At 39.5% G+C, this 16557-nt stretch overlaps 1 protein-coding gene across 1 annotated transcript in view; it reads left to right on the top strand.

The window, feature by feature from the left end:
* Window positions 1–16557, top strand: part of LOC142201092 (ATP-binding cassette sub-family A member 13-like) — a 91976-nt gene that overhangs the window by 49539 nt on the left and 25880 nt on the right. The window contains exons 9-12 of the mRNA XM_075271923.1: window positions 9128–9231; window positions 10161–10253; window positions 15890–15992; window positions 16344–16478. Coding sequence (XP_075128024.1) covers window positions 9128–9231; window positions 10161–10253; window positions 15890–15992; window positions 16344–16478 — 435 coding nt within the window. The remainder of the gene's footprint in view (window positions 1–9127; window positions 9232–10160; window positions 10254–15889; window positions 15993–16343; window positions 16479–16557) is intronic.

Genomic DNA, 16557 nt, shown 5'->3' with positions numbered 1-16557 from the left:
GTCAGGTTAGATGACGAAATACAATGTGATCTATTCTCTGCCAGTTTCATAATCTGGTCTGTGGTCACCTTTAAAAAGACTTCAATTGCTCCATCGTCCCCTATCGGTGGAAACTTGGTTGAGGGACAATGTCTTGTAGTAAATGGCCCTTCGCCCAACGTTCTCTGACCCTCACTACACAGTTCATTTAGCGTATCAAGTGTGGGTAGATCCTCCTCAGTAATCCCCAATTCAGTGCATCTACGTTTGTCAGACATTTTAAAAAATTTTCTCCATTTTAACTTGCGACAAAACAGATGTAAATCTTTGATCCACATGAATGGGTCAAACCTGGGAGTGGGCACAAAAGACAATCCTTTTTTCAACACACTAATTTCATCATTTGTAAGGGCACGACTAGAAAGGTTGACTATTTGCATATCATCCTCATATCCCCTAGACCCATCCAGAACTACTTTCGATTTCTCAGCAGGTAGTCTGAGATGGGTGGGGCCTGGGATAAAAAAACATTTCTCTTTTTTGAGTTGAAGTCTCTCTTCCTTCGATTAATACGGGGATTAGGACTACTACTTGGATTGTCAGACCTAGACAGATCACTCCTATTTCTTGGGTTACTGGGATTTTTGCGGATGTCACTATCAGATCCATCATAGTCAGATGATGAAATTTCTGTATCCACCGTATTTTTTCCCCCTTCCTTATTATGGAAGTCAAACACTCTTCCCTCTTTAAAATCGGTTAAATCTCTTTTAAACTGATAGTGCTTACGTTCTTTTGTGTAAGCCACAAATTTTTCAACCGTTTGCTGTAGAAGGAGTTCCTTACGCTCATAATCAGGGTTAGAACTAAATTTTTTAACAGATTCTATACTTTCTTGTAGGGACTTAGAAGTTGATGCCAGTATATTTTTCTCCTCCTCCAAAATCAAGTTCATAAAACGGAGTGAGGACCCAATAGATTCCTTTTCCCATCTAGCCAAAAGCTCAATCTAACACCTGCATCCAGAGTTAGAACGACAGAGCTTTTGGCTAGATGGGAAAAGGAATCTATTGGGTCCTCACTCCGTTTTATGAACTTGATTTTGGAGGAGGAGAAAAATATACTGGCATCAACTTCTAAGTCCCTACAAGAAAGTATAGAATCTGTTAAAAAATTTAGTTCTATAGACTTGGTTGACATATGGAGACTTTTACATCCATCAGTCAAGGATTATTCCTTTTATTCGAATCCCAGGTCCTCCTACCAGAGGCTTGATTATGTATTTGTTTCTAAGAAGCTAGTCCCTTACTGTAAGAAGGCACAGATTGGCCCGATTTCCCTATCAGACCATGCTCCAGTGTCTTGTGCCATACAATTTCTCCCCCTTCCTCGTGCAGACTTCTCTTGGAAGTTAAATGAGAGACTTCTTGATTCGGCTGCAGTGCGTGACCTGATATCCAAGCACCTGTCGGAATTTTTTAATATAAACCTCACTGGAGATGTCAGTCCCACGGTAGTGTGGGAAACCCACAAACACTATATAAGAGGTATCCTGATCGCACAGGGAGCAAAACAGAAAAAGCTGCAGCAGCAGAAGATTGATTCCCTGCTCCGACAGATCTCTGAGTTAGAGAAATTACACAAGCGCACCCAAACTCTGTTACAACTTCAGAAGTTGACAGACCTTAGGACGAAGTTAAAAGATATTTTGGCAGCAAAGGCGGCTAAGCATTTTTTTGAACTACAAACAGAAATTGTACTCACATGGTAATAAGGGGGGCCGTATGATGACCTCCCTGATTAAAAAGGCTCAGGCAAGGACGTACATACCCTCCATTCGTACTTCTGCTGGTTTAGTTCTGTCTAACACCTCCTCTATAGCTGAGACGTTTAGAGAATTTTATACATCCTTGTATAATCTAAATCCTACTGATACAGTTGAGGCTGCGGAGTTGAGGAAGGTGGCTATCACTAAGTTTCTATCTTCCCTGTCTTTACCCACTATAACCAAAGATCAGGCTGAGCAGCTGCTAGATCCGATTTCGGAGGCAGAACTTAGGTCTATTATCTCCTCCTTCCCTGCCCATAAGAGCCCGGGCCCTGATGGGTACTCTTTGATATATTACAAAACTTTCCAGGATATTCTGGTGTCGCCTCTGACTAAGTCGCTTAATGCAGCCCTTTCAGGAGCTTCGCTCCCTAAACAGGCCTTGGAGGCACATGTCACGCTGATTGCCAAGGAGGGGAGGGACCCCCAGTTATGTGGGAATTATCGTCCAATTTCCTTATTGAACTTGGATTTGAAGATTTGGGCCAAGTTGTTGGCCTCTCGCCTCAAACCCTTGCTACCTGAACTGATTAACGAAGAGCAGGTAGGATTTGTTAAATCCAGAGAGGGCAGGCAGAATTCGATGCGTCTCTTGCATGTTACTCGCTTATCTCAGACGTTATCTACCCCCATAGTCCTTCTTGGTTTAGACGCCGAGAAGGCATTTGATCGCATTAGTTGGGAATTCCTAATGGCCACACTCGAGAGATTTGGGATACCCAAGCCATTTATTTCTGCTATTATGACCCTGTACTCTTCTCCCTATGCTCGGCTTAAGGTAAATGGTACCCTTTCTGCCTCTTTTGACATCGCTAATGGCACGAGACAGGGCTGCCCTCTTTCACCGTCCCTCTTTATCTTAACGTTAGAACCCTTCTTGCAAAAGATTAGAGAACATCCGGGGATCTTGGGGGTCCCTCTCCCTGGTGGGTCCCTCCACTCCTTGGCTTTCGCGGACGATGTCTTGTTTGTACTTTCTGACCCTTTCTGACGCACTTCAAGCTGCTTTCGAGATGGTACTGTTCCCCTGACTGGCTGGCGACGCATGGTCTGATAGATTCTGGAACCTGTTGGCGATGTGGCTTGGAAAGAGGCACATTACTGCACCTATGGTGGTCATGCACGAAGCTGAGAGATTTTTGGTCTGGGGTGGAAACTAAATTGAACGAGCTTTGCCCAAACTTACCTGATCTTACGCCATCATTACTGATTTTCTTCCTTCCACTACCGAATATCCCCAAGCACACTCAGAGATTAATTTATCATCTCCTCTCTGCAGCTAAAGCCCTGATACCGTTGTATTGGAAGCAAACCTCAGCCCCTTCCTTATCAGAGTGGGTGGCCAAAACAAATCAGATTGCTCGTTTTGAGGAGATGTTGAATTGGAACAGGAGGAATAGAAGTTCATATCTCAAGGTCTGGCAACCCTGGCTTGAGATTAGATAGGTTCGCTCACTGTGTCGATTTGCTATCTCCTATGGAGACAAATCCCATGGGATGTGCTACCCTTCACTCCTGTGTGTTTGGAGGGGAACCTGTGTCGAGAACTCTGCTACGCTTATGTCTTTATTTCTCTTCTTTATATCTGTTCTTACCCTTCCCCCCCCCCCCCTCTTCTGCTTCTTCTTTCTTTTTCCTTTCCTTCTTTCTCCTTTTCTCCCCCCCCCTTTTTGTGAAAATGAAAAAAAAAAAAAAAGGAGTTTATTGACTTTATTGTACCATTATCTGTGTTGTGCTTTGCTATTTACACTCTCATGTCAATTTTCAAGTGCTGCCGGGCTGTGCCCTGTCTTTTTTTTTTTTTTTTTTTTTTTTTTTTTTTTTTATCTGTCATTTGCTATGGTTTTTGTATACTTTTATGTCAATAAACCTGAATTTAAAAAAAAAAAAAAAAATTAGTTCTAACCCTGATTATGGAACTCCTTCTACAGCAAACGGTTGAAAAATTTGTGGCTTACACAAAAGAACGTAAGCACTATCAGTTTAAAAGAGATTTAACCGATTTTAAAGAGGGAAGAGTGTTTGACTTCCATAATAAGGAAGGGGGAAAAAATACGGTGGATACAGAAATTTCATCATCTGACTATGATGGATCTGATAGTGACATCCGCAAAAATCCCAGTAACCCAAGAAATAGGAGTGATCTGTCTAGGTCTGACAATCCAAGTAGTAGTCCTAATCCCCGTATTAATCGAAGGAAGAGAGACTTCAACTCAAAAAAGAGAAATGGTTTTTTATCCCAGGCCCCACCCATCTCAGACTACCTGCTGAGAAATCGAAAGTAGTTCTGGATGGGTCTAGGGGATATGAGGATGATATGCAAATAGTCAACCTTTCTAGTCGTGCCCTTACAAATGATGAAATTAGTGTGTTGAAAAAATGATTGTCTTTTGTGCCCACTCCCAGGTTTGACCCATTCATGTGGATCAAAGATTTACATCTGTTTTGTCGCAAGTTAAAATGGAGAAATTTTTTTAAAATGTCTGACAAACGTAGATGCACTGAATTGGGGATTACTGAGGAGGATCTACCCACACTTGATACGCTAAATGAACTGTGTAGTGAGGGTCAGAGAACGTTGGGCGAAGGGCCATTTACTACAAGACATTGTCCCTCAACCAAGTTTCCACCGATAGGGGACGATGGAGCAATTGAAGTCTTTTTAAAGGTGACCACAGACCAGATTATGAAACTGGCAGAGAATAGATCACATTGTATTTCGTCATCTAACCTGACTAGGACTGAAGGCAGGGCACTGATGGACTTGGAAAATGATACAAAAATAATTATCAAGTCATCGGACAAGGGGGGAAACCTGGTGATACTAGATAGGTATCAATACACTCGCATGTGCTATGACATTCTATTAGACCCTAAGTGTTATGAAATAGTACAAAGGGCTGACATCAAGGGTTATCATGATGAACTAACCTTGATAGTGAATGAGGCAAAGAACAGTAACCTCATCAGTGCCGCTGAGCGAGATTTTTTAATACCCCAACATCCAATCCAAGCTACATTCTATGCTCTGCCAAAACTACATAAAGGGCTCTCGCCCTTAAAAGGGCACCCGATTGTAGCTGGTATTGGCTCATTAACCCAAAATGCCAGTCTATATATGGATGACATCATTAGGCCCTTTGTAATAAGTTTACCGTCCTACTTGAGGGATACTATGGACATACTTCGCAGACTTGAGGACGTTCAGGTGTCCGAAAGTGTTATGCTGGCGAGCTTGGATGTGGAGGCCCTGTACAGCTCCATACCCCATGATTTGGGGTGTGGGGCTGTCGGGGCCTTCCTGGCCACACGTGGGGGCCAATTCGATGGTCACAATGCATTTGTCCTTAGACTCCTGCGATTCATCCTGGAGCGGAACGCCTTCTCCTTTGACGGTAAACTCTTCCACCAGCTCAGGGGAGTGGCGATGGGAGCCCCTGTGCCCCATCGTTCGCTAATCTCTACCTGGGCTGGTGGGAGAGGGAGAGAGTGTTTTGCGAAGCTATGGATGCTTGGACCCAGCGGATTCTCCTCTGGGTCCGTTTCATTGATGACGTGTTCATACTGTGGGACGGGCCCAGGGAGGAGTTTACATCCTTTGTGGGGTCTTTAAACATCAATGACCTGGGGCTGTACTTCACCTATGACATACAAAAGGAGAAGATGACCTTTCTGGACCTCATTATCTCTAAAGAGCCATCAGGTCGGTTACGGACCTATGTGCATAGAAAAGAAACTGCTACCAACTCCCTTTTGGAGTGGCGTAGCTGGCATCCAAGTCCATTAAAATCAGGGATACCTAAGGGTCAATACCTTAGGGTTAGAAGAAACTGTACCCACATTTCGGATTTTCAGACCATGTCCAGGGACTTGAGAGGCAGGTTTAAGAGAAGAGGATATCCAGATAAGGTGTTGAAGAATGCGTACCAACATGCATTAAGTACAGACCGCACACAGCTTCTTAATCCACGGGAGAAAAAACAGGAGTTGGGAGAAATTCGGATGGTCGCGACCTTTGATGGAGCGGCTGAACGGATTAAGCAGATTTTGAATAATTCATGGGGCATCTTGAGAACGGACCCCTTGTTAGGCTCTATGGTGGGGATTAAACCAAGCATTACCTACCGTAGAGGTCCGAATCTAAAGGACAGGCTGGTGAACAGTTTCTTGCCCCCAGAAGTGTCGGCTGATACTTGGCTGGATAGACAGCGGGCAGAGATTAGGGGCACATTCCCTTGTGGGATGTGCAAGGCATGCCAATTTATTCAAAAAGGCAAGGTGGTTACATCTGCCAATATTCATAAAAGCTATGACATCAAATCGTTCATCAATTGCAAGACAACAGGAGTGGTCTATTTAACATCATGCTCCTGCGGACTCCAATATGTTGGAAAAACAACTAGGGAGTTCCGCAGGAGGATCCGTGAACATATTAATGATGTATTACGTGAGGAAGTGACCCCAATTTCAAGGCATGTAAGAGAAAAGCATGGTGGAGATGTGGGGTGTCTTCGGTTTCAAGGCATTGAGAAAGTGTTGCCATCCCCAAGAGGGGGCAATTTTGATAGAAAAGTGATCCAACGGGAAACAAGGTGGATTTTCCTAATGGACTCGGTACATCCAAAGGGCCTTAACGAATACATATCCTATGCTTCTTATATATAGAATCCATAAATACCATCTTAAAAGAGTTCTATATATAGAATGAATGTCTAGCTATTCATAAATACCATCTTAGAGGAATCTAAGTGCTGTGTGTATTTTATTATGCACATGTAGATACAGACGTATTTTTGATCTTTTTAGGATTGTAGCTAAATTATTCTGGCCATTCCCCAATGTGTTTAAATCCATGCGTTTCATATCTTAACATGGGGTTAGTAATCTGTGCAGTTAATAATAATGTATCTTATTGCTGCCAGGATATAGTCCTTATCCATTAAGTCTTGCAATGGTTGTGGCATGTACAGTCCATATCGGGTGATGTATTCCTTTTAGTATATCAGAGTATCATGTAGACCGGAGGATTGGTCCTTGGAGGGCACAATTACTTACCTGATCGTCCACTTAGTAAGTTATGTACTGACGGAGCGGTACCGCGACGTAGGTCTGACCCTTTGGAGCGCATATCGCGCTGTTCTAATCACGCCCCGCTGGTGGAATTGTAAGGCGAGGTATTCCCTGTGTCGGCATAGGAGGGAGGCGCCAATGACATCAGTAGTCGCGCCCCCTCTGACGTGATTACAGGATGCGGAGCTTTTGGGTTTAAATACCCGGCTCTGGTGAGCGCCCAGCGCGGTCAAAAACTATGACCGACCGAGCGTGTATGAAGCTCGTTTAAACAGCGCTGTATTTACAGCACGTTCCTATTGAGCCTCTGATGATTTAGCTCCACGCAGGAGCTAATTGAAACGCGTCAGGCCTTTTCTATACGCTTAATATAGCGATCTGTCTGGCATGTGTGTATGAGTCTGTGGGTAACTGTGGCTTATAAGAAAAAGAGCTAAAGGTCCCAACTGCCCGAGATTAGCCCAAACTTAAGTATAGCAATGTCATCCCCCCTCCCAAGCTACAACAAATTAAGTGGAGTGATGAGTGTATGACTTTGGGCTTTTTCTTACATGCTGATCCACAGTGAGTTTTGTGGCATGTGTATTTGAGTCTCTAGGTGATTGTAACTCACAAGAAAAATAGTTGAGTGCTCTAGTTGCCCGAGACTAGCTCTAAATTGAGTATAGCAATGCCATTTCCCCTCCTAAGCCACTACAAGTGAATCGAATATTGAGTGGTTGACATTTGTATGTGGTGCTATATTTGCTACATTTGCTACATCTAATGTCCGTAGGTGGGGATCTAAGGGATTCAGTTTAATCACCTACGATGCTACATTATTAGTGAATCTGGGGTGAGTGTGGGCAGAAAAGACAAATCACACATGCCTTTTTTGAACATATTTTATTTATTTGTTATCACTGAAACTTTTTAAACAAACAAATAAAAGTTACATTTTAGTGTACATAAAATCCCACTTCTATCCCTTGTCATTAGAACATATTAGTACAATTTGTACAATATTTCTCACAAAAATCAAGACCTTGTATGATTATGTTGACAAGAAAACAAAACATAAAATTAGAGTTCTTGAAAGTAGAGAAGAAGAAATGGAAAGGCTACAATGAAACTTGGCCTTGCCCTGAAGGTTAACTCCTTCCTGTTGCAGGCATTTTTTTTTATTTTCATTTTTAACTGTCTGTCTTCCAAACCCCATTACTTTTTTTATTTTTTCTTAAAATTGGAGAAAGTGCATTTGTGCGACTTTCTTACAGGCATCATTTTTACGGTGTACACTGTGCAATCAAAATGAGTTGTCACTTGTATTCTATGTTTCAGTACAATTCCAGAAATACCATATTTATATGGTTTTATTTACATTTTAACCCTTTTCCATATTTTGACACCCGTAACTTTTCATACATCTAGCTACACTTATAGTAGCTATGATTCCTCCTATGAGTCATCACCCAACTCAGCCAGGAAATGCTACTGTTTCTTGGGGATACAGACAGGAGAGAGGACGACAGACAGAAAAGTCCATACAGCACAGACACGCAGTGGATTAGGAGGAGTAGAAAATAGATAGATAGTTAGATTAAAAATAAATTGCCAGATTTTTTTTTTTGTAACATTTTTTATTTCACAGTACTTTCGACCTGAGTGTCTGATGACCGAAGACGCTGCCAAACACAGACGGTGATTCCGAAAACTTGTTTACGCCCATTTCCCTAATTTAAGGCACTAAAACAAGTATATACTACTATACTAGTCAAAAAGAGGACTGTTTTTAGTAACTTGAATTTAACTCCTATTAGCGCGGCCTTTTCTATTTCTATTTAAATTTTTACCCCCTGTTTATTTTAGAGAGAGTTAGAAGTTAGTGTATGTTAGTTAACCTGGATTAGACAACTATTGGTATGAGTAAGTGCTACAGCATCAATACAATTCTTACAATGATTGTGAATTACCCATCACATAATTCACAAATCGGCTTCAGTAACATGAAGGTCACTTTCAATTACTCATGAAACTAAATCCGCACAATACAGTGTAACAATGTATTAACAAAAGCTTTGAAAGGCTGCAATTCACACCTCCTCCCCAAACTGCGTGGCTGCACATAGACACATATAGAATAATTCATGTATTACTTTGTGATAACAACATTGAGTTATTGCCTGACTAGTATTACACAAATATTTGTACGTGTCCAGCCAAGAAGACATTTGTAATTTTTTTTCCTGTTTTCTAATAAATATCCTAAAGGATGAACCTAGTTCTGGAATGGATCCTTGCTCCAAACGCTATCTCTGGAAAGCAATTAGGGAAGAAATGGATGGTGGCTGTGCAGTGGTCCTTACATCTCACAGGTAAAGGAATCAGAAATGGACTTTAACCCTTTAGTGACCAGCCTGTTTAAAGTTTTATTGACCAAACCATTTCTATGCATTTTTCCAAGCCTTATGATTTTTTTTAATTTTTCCATCAATGTAGTTACTGTATTAGGGCTGATAAGGTTTAAATGTATTGTTGTTTTTTGTTTTTTTTTCAGTTTATATACCTCATTGATTAACTTTAACGAACTCTTGCTGGGAAAGCATAGAAAAAAACTGCATATTTTATGCTGTAAATTTTTCTCAATTCACAATGCAGCTTAAATAACTTCATAAATGTATTCACTAGGTCAATAAAATAAAATAAAATTAAAATTAAATTAAAATATAACTTTTATTAAATATGCAATAAATAAAATAGACCTAATTAATGGGTGAAAAGTCCACTAGTTTGTGGGGGTAAAACCCTATTATTTAAGAGGATGGAATAAATGCTCTCTCCTCTTAAAGACCCAGTCAAACTTGATCTTGACTAGGGTTGAGCTGTATCCATTAATAACCTACGACCTTGATCCTGCCTAAAAAGATTGGCATCGGAATTCCGATCGCGATCATGAAATTTACTCGATTGCCGATCAGAATCCGATCTTTTCCAATCCTGATCGTTCAACCCTAGTCTCGACCCACATACAAACACAGAGTAAGTGTTGTGAGTAAAATATCTCATGCATACATTGAAAGTACCCTGTCCTACCATCAGTGAACTGCAACTCCTGCTTGACAGATGCGCACCTAATAATCAGTGATATGTATATATAGAGCAATAGCCCATCTGTGAATCAAACATATTAAAACATTTATAATTTTATACAGTTAAGAACTGCTAAATTGGGTTAATTAGCTTTATCAATATATTGTTGTAACACACTAACACATTTTTTTCTAATTTTACTGTATTTCATCAGCATGGAAGAATGTGAAGCTCTTTGTACAAGACTTGCCATAATGGTCAATGGAATGCTTAAATGCATTGGATCCCCTCAGCACATTAAAAACAGGTACTATATATGATTATATGAGGCCATGTAAGCAATCTAATAAAACACAGAAGCAAAGTCAGTAAGCCAAGGGTTAAAACCAGAGAGACAAAGCATTACAAAATCGTAATCCAAAAGAGTAGTCAAAAGGGAAGGACATTCTTCTTTTGAGAAGAAAAATGTGTAAAAATAGAGAATCCTAATGATATTAATTTGATATGGATAATACTAAGAGGTCTATGGCTAGAGTGTGGGGAAATGTAAATATGATTACCTGTAGATATATGAACTGTGTATAAATTATAAGTGGGAATAGAAAGATGATAAATAGGAAAAAAAATTTTTTAAGTATGGTTACCTTTTTGTTAATTGCTTTAGCATGTAGTTATTGGCACTGGAGGTGGGGAAACCTCTGAAGATTTGCTTGGTCCCTGGTTCAAACAAAGCGATCCTCCATTTTGTGTTGGTCCGAACTTGTTCAGATAGAACTGGAAGTGAAATTGTTATACTATAGGTTTTCTTCAGACCCCAGAGTATAACAAGTGTAAGCCCAACGGAGGTGTAAAAATTCAAAAAAAAATTTATACTCCCCTTCCAATACGTCTTTTGGCCCTCATTGCGGTGTTATGACGCTTAGCATGCACATGTCAATGATGTGGGTCAGACATCATTGACGAGGCAGAAACACAGCGCCACGCACCGCGAGTTCAGTTTAGTTAAAAAACAAACAATATGGAATGTTCGGGTCAAATCCCACACATCTATAATGGCACCTTTTTCCTTCTTTCTGATTGCCGAATCATGACCCTGTCCCAGCAGAAGTGACCCATATCTTTCTACCAGGCTCGGGTTTGGCATGAGACCCGCATTATTCAGAGTTATGTCTTACCACAACCCCGCTTGGTGAGCATATACAGTGTTCAATATCCTGGTTTTCATTTAAATATATATATATATATATATATATATATATATATATATATATATATATATATATGATAATAAGATTATTATTCATACAGCATACAGAGTAATTTATAATGCATCTGACTATGTTACATATTACTATTCTACTCTAGCACTTATTGTCAACAATCACTGTTAGTACAAATTATTACCATTTCAAATCACCAAATCTGAAAAATTTCCAGAATGAAATATATCTGCTGATTTTTTTTTTTTATTGCAGTAGAAACAGATAGTACATGTAAATTAGCTCCACAAACGTGATACTCCATTAGTTTTATGAAGAGTCTTGAAAATACATTTTCCATTTTTATACTGCATCTTATTTGACAGACATTATTTCTTTTTATTATGACTCTTGGTAGTAAAATTTGTGTCCATGTTCATTGAGAGTTGATATATTTTACAATTTTTTTCCTTCAAATCACATATTTAAAACATTACACAGCAAGAGTGTATTTAACGTATGTTATAATGCTAAACAAGTCTTCCAGCCTACAATATGAAAACGGAACATCTGGGAATGTACTAATTCTATAACTATTATGAAATCATCTGAATAAAAAAACATAATATTAATAGGTTGTTAATCTATATAAGATGGTTATATATGTAGAAAAGAATTGAATCTCTCTATTTTCAGCACAGGCCTGGCTTAGGGGTATGTTTCTGTACATATTCTTTTCATAGGTTATCAATGCACATCAGATAACTATTTACCAATAGCTATTTCTTCTAATCCCATACATATGAATGTGTGGCTCCATTGACCATGGATATGTTCCTAAAAGTGAAGGGCAATAAAGTCATTGCCGGATGTGTCAGAGTGGCTTGCTAAAAATATAGGGCCCAATGTGATTCAACTTCTATAATCCAGTATGTACATGTATGTAAATACTAGCTGGTACCCGCGACTTCGTCTGCGGTGATTGTAGAAGTGGGTATATACAGGCGTGGGTAAGGTTTTCGTAGTGTGTATAAGGTATGGGATATGAAATGTAACTTTGTATCTTGTTGTTTCTGTAATTCAGAGAATATGTAAGACTTTTGTGTTGAAGTCAATTTGTATTTGAGCTGCTATACGGTGTTGTGAGAAACTTTACATAGTGACTTTGGGACAGAAGTATTTGAAGTTCCCGCCGATGGCATTTTTTTATTTTCGTTTTTGACTCCCCTCCCTCTAAACCCCATAACTTTTTTATTTCTCCACTCCCAGAGCCATATGAGGTCTTAATTTTTCCTGGGACAAATTTTTCTTCATGATGCCACCATTATTTATTCTATATAATGTACTGGGAAGCAGGGAAAAAATTCAGAATTGGGGTGGATTTGAAGAAAAAATGCATTTCTGCGACTTTCTTACGGGCTTTGGTTTTAGGGCGTTCACTGTGCAACCAAAATGACATGTCCCCTGTATTCTGTGTTTCCTTACGATTCTGGGGATACCAAATTTATATGGTTTTATTTACATTTTGACCCCTTAAAAAAAATCCAAAACTGTGTTTAAAACTTTTTTTTTTGCCATATTCCGACAGCCGTAACTTTTTTATACGTGCGTGTACGGGGATGTATAGGGCGTCTTTTTTTGCGTGACCGGGTGTACTTTGTAGTTCTACCATTTTCGGGAAATGTTATTGCTTTGATCACTTTTTATTCAAATTTTTATCAGAATCGAAACAGTGAAAAAACAGCGGTTTGGCACTTTTGACCATTTTTCCCGCTACAGTGTTTGCCGAACAGGAAAAATATTTGTATAGCTTTGTAGAGCGGGCGATTTCGGACGTGGGGATACCTAATATGTATGTGTTTCACAGTTTTTAAGTACTTTTACATGTGTTCTAGGGAAAAGGGGGTGATTTGAATTTTTAATCCTTTTTATTTTTTTTTATATTCTTTTTTTACTTTTTTTAAAAAAATTTTTTTTTGCATTTTTTAGACCGCCTAGGGGTATTGACATGGGTGGGGGGTGTCGCGGATTGTCAGAGCGGTGGGGGTCGGCAAACATGGTGGCTCCGGAGCGTTAAAGAGAGCCTCCTGGAGTATCGCTAAGGTGAGGGGCAAAGTGGTAAAGTATATGTATATGAGATTGTGTGGGGTTAGGGGCTAGGCTGTAGAGGGCAATATGAATTTTGTGGCTTGCTATGGTCCAAAGTGTGTGAGATTGCAGAGATGGTGGTGTGAGTTTGGGTTTTGTGGGGGTCCTGGCACAAACGTATGTGCGCTATTGTGATGAAAAGTAGCCTATTGTTTAATCGGGTGTATTAACTATGTTTGTGGAAAATTTCAGCCGAATCGGTCGAGCGGTTTTTCCGTGATTGAGGAACAAACATCCGAACATGCAAACATCCAAACACACAAACCCACAAACTCACAAACTTTCACATTTATAATATTAATAGGATTGAAGAGAGAACTGATATTTATGCTTTATTTATTGTAATATACAATAAATGTAAATATTAATAAATCTGTAATGCACAGTGCATCAGAATATGTTATGTCTTACTTACAAGTAAATTCTATACTATATGCTTTCTATGTTATTTAACAATAGATGCTTATCACTGACTGGCAGCTTTCTCAGTTGGAAAACTGAAGATTTTTTTGTTTTACAGCCAAAATACTGTGTTTTAGCAACATACGGCACTGTCCTTAAAAAATAAATCAGTAGTGATCATATATTGTGGCATATGTGGATATGTGCATATCAACTTGACAAAAGAAAATCTTCCTCAGTTTTATAAAGAATCTTGATATTCCTTATTTATTTTTTACTCTGCATCTCAATTGTCAGTTCCAGTATCATAAATGATTTCCCTTTAGTATAACTCTTAGTAGTATCTGTAAAATTTCTGTTCAGCTTCACAGATAGATGATACATTTCACCAATTATTTCATTAAGCCACGTACTTAGAAAAATACAAAGCAATATTCTATTTAATGAATACAATATATAATAAATTAATTTGAGGAGAAAGAATATAGGAGCACACCAATTGTCAAAATACCTTTTTTTTTATTCCAGACATTTATTACAGGCACAGCAGCACAGGGCTCAATCAGCTTTGGTATTGTACTGCACATATTAGCCTGCCTCACCCTCCCGTTCTGCTGATACATCCAATGAATCTCTATACTATTGTTTGAGACATTTAATTATGTTGGACATTTATTGAGTGCACTCAAGTACAGCAGACATATTAGTTGGTGCATAGAGATTGCCGAAACTGGGCAGGAGACGGAAACCCGCAGTCATTTTTTTTAAATTAAATATAGATTGTGAGCCCCATGTAGAGCTCAAATCAAATCAAACAGGCTTTATTGGCACGTCCGAATAGATATTTGGCATTGCCAGGGCTGGTGAGGTGTGTGGGGGGGGGAGTTGGAGTCGGGGGGGGGGGGCTTGTGGTGGGTATGGGGGGGGGGGTTGATTTGGGGTATAACAGTCCGTGGTGTCTCATCTTCCTCTTAGTTGGTGACTGCAATGTGGGGAGGTGGGGTGGGAGGTTTAGGGTATAACAGTCCGAGGGGGTCTTATCTTCCTTTTGTTTGGTGACAGCTGGACACGTATCACAATGTAGCTCACAATGTACATTTTTCCCTATCAGTATGTCTTTTTGGAATATGGGAGGGAAATCCATGCAAACATGGGGAGAACATACAAACTCCTTGCAGATGGCTTCATGCCCTTAGTGGGATTTGAACTCCATGACTCCAGCGCTGCAAGGCTGCAGTACTAACCCCTGAGCCACCGTGTGGCCCCTCCCACAGTCATTTTTCAAACCCATTCCTTTGAATGGGTTTAAAAAGTGTCTGGCGGTGAGCGCCAGTGATCATTTTGTGCTCTCCGTGGCGAAACCGTTTTTTTGTTATTAACCGGACACAAAGTTGGACATGCAGGACTTTATGTCCGTTTAAAAAAAAAAAAAACAGTTTCACTGCGGAGAGCACAAAATGCTCACCGGCGCTCACGGCCGGACATGGTCTGCAAGGTTTCCGTCTTCTGTCAGCAGAAGACAGAAACCTAAAAACGTAGATCGGGCGCTGGTGGTGAACCCAGCGTTACTGTTGAGATGAGTCCTGAGAGTAGCGCTAGGCCTGCGAGGCCCAAGATTGCCACTACCTTGTGCTGTAGTGGTCCACTTCTCAGTTGCAAGTTCTAGGAATAGAGGTATTGTGCTGGCAAAAAAACATCTACAATATCCTAATGATGGTTACTTGGGTTAGGGCGAAAGCTCTGGATGTAGACATTGCAAAAATAGCTGGCATACAGTGGAAAATCACTAATATCAGGCAGGTGATGCAGGAGCTCCTCAGTCACACGTCTGTTGAGCTTCCTGGACAGCCATTTCCCCAAAACACAATGATTCAAGAAGAAAGACTGTAGCAGCACCAATTGTATTAGATAACTAATAAACTTTTATGTGCACACTTTACGAATACTTCTTGGAATATACTAAAAGTGTAAGCAGAGGACCCCAATCTATGACATCCATATGCCTACCAAATGTGGTTGAGGGCTTTGCTTTTACATTCTGTGAAAACAGTACACCTAACTTCAAGATGAATACTATTCAATTATAAAATATACCGCATATACAGCAAATCCTGTAAACACAAATGTTTGCTGTAGGATATTTCTGTAACAAAAAACAGCAAAAAAAAAAACAACACATTTTCTCAATGTTTAGGTTTGGAGAAGGCTACTTGGTGACTCTGTGGACCAACAAAGAGGGTGTCTGTGAATATTTCTCGAAGACTTTTCAGCAACTTTTTCCAGGAGCTTCTCTAAAGGTAAATCATTTTAAATGACTTGTAATATTAAATGAATTGTCTCTAATTCAGCTGACAAAACCATAAAAAGTGTAAAGAAATTATATGTATATGCTACAAAAATAATACAAGTTACTCAATACTGTGTATTCCAAAAATGTTATGCAAAAAAACTAACTCACTTGTGTAAATAGATGAATAAATTACGAGTGTTGAAATTTGGAGTTGATAAAACATGAAATCCCAATATATGTGGAATTCTTAAGGGTTAATGTTACATTTATTGCTGTGTGTCCCTTAGAGTATTGTACATGTTTCTGTTTCCTGACAATTCTATATTGCTTTTACTAATACAGTATATCTTTAATTTAGAAAATGCATCAAAGTGTCTTGGAATACCACGTGTCACAAGATATATGCATAGAAAAAATAGTTCAGATTTTGGATGCCATGAAAACAAAGAATGACATCAAAAGCTATTCTGTTACGCAGACAACTCTGGAGCAGGTACTTTTTATTTCTGTACAGATAATACAGTTATTTAAGGCTATATTGTCCACATGGCAGTGGTTTAAGGACTAATATG

The sequence above is a fragment of the Leptodactylus fuscus genome, chromosome 4, assembly GCF_031893055.1.
Source record: "Leptodactylus fuscus isolate aLepFus1 chromosome 4, aLepFus1.hap2, whole genome shotgun sequence".
In the NCBI taxonomy this organism is placed as follows: Eukaryota; Metazoa; Chordata; class Amphibia; order Anura; family Leptodactylidae; genus Leptodactylus; species Leptodactylus fuscus.
This window is presented reverse-complemented; position numbering and strand designations above follow the sequence as displayed.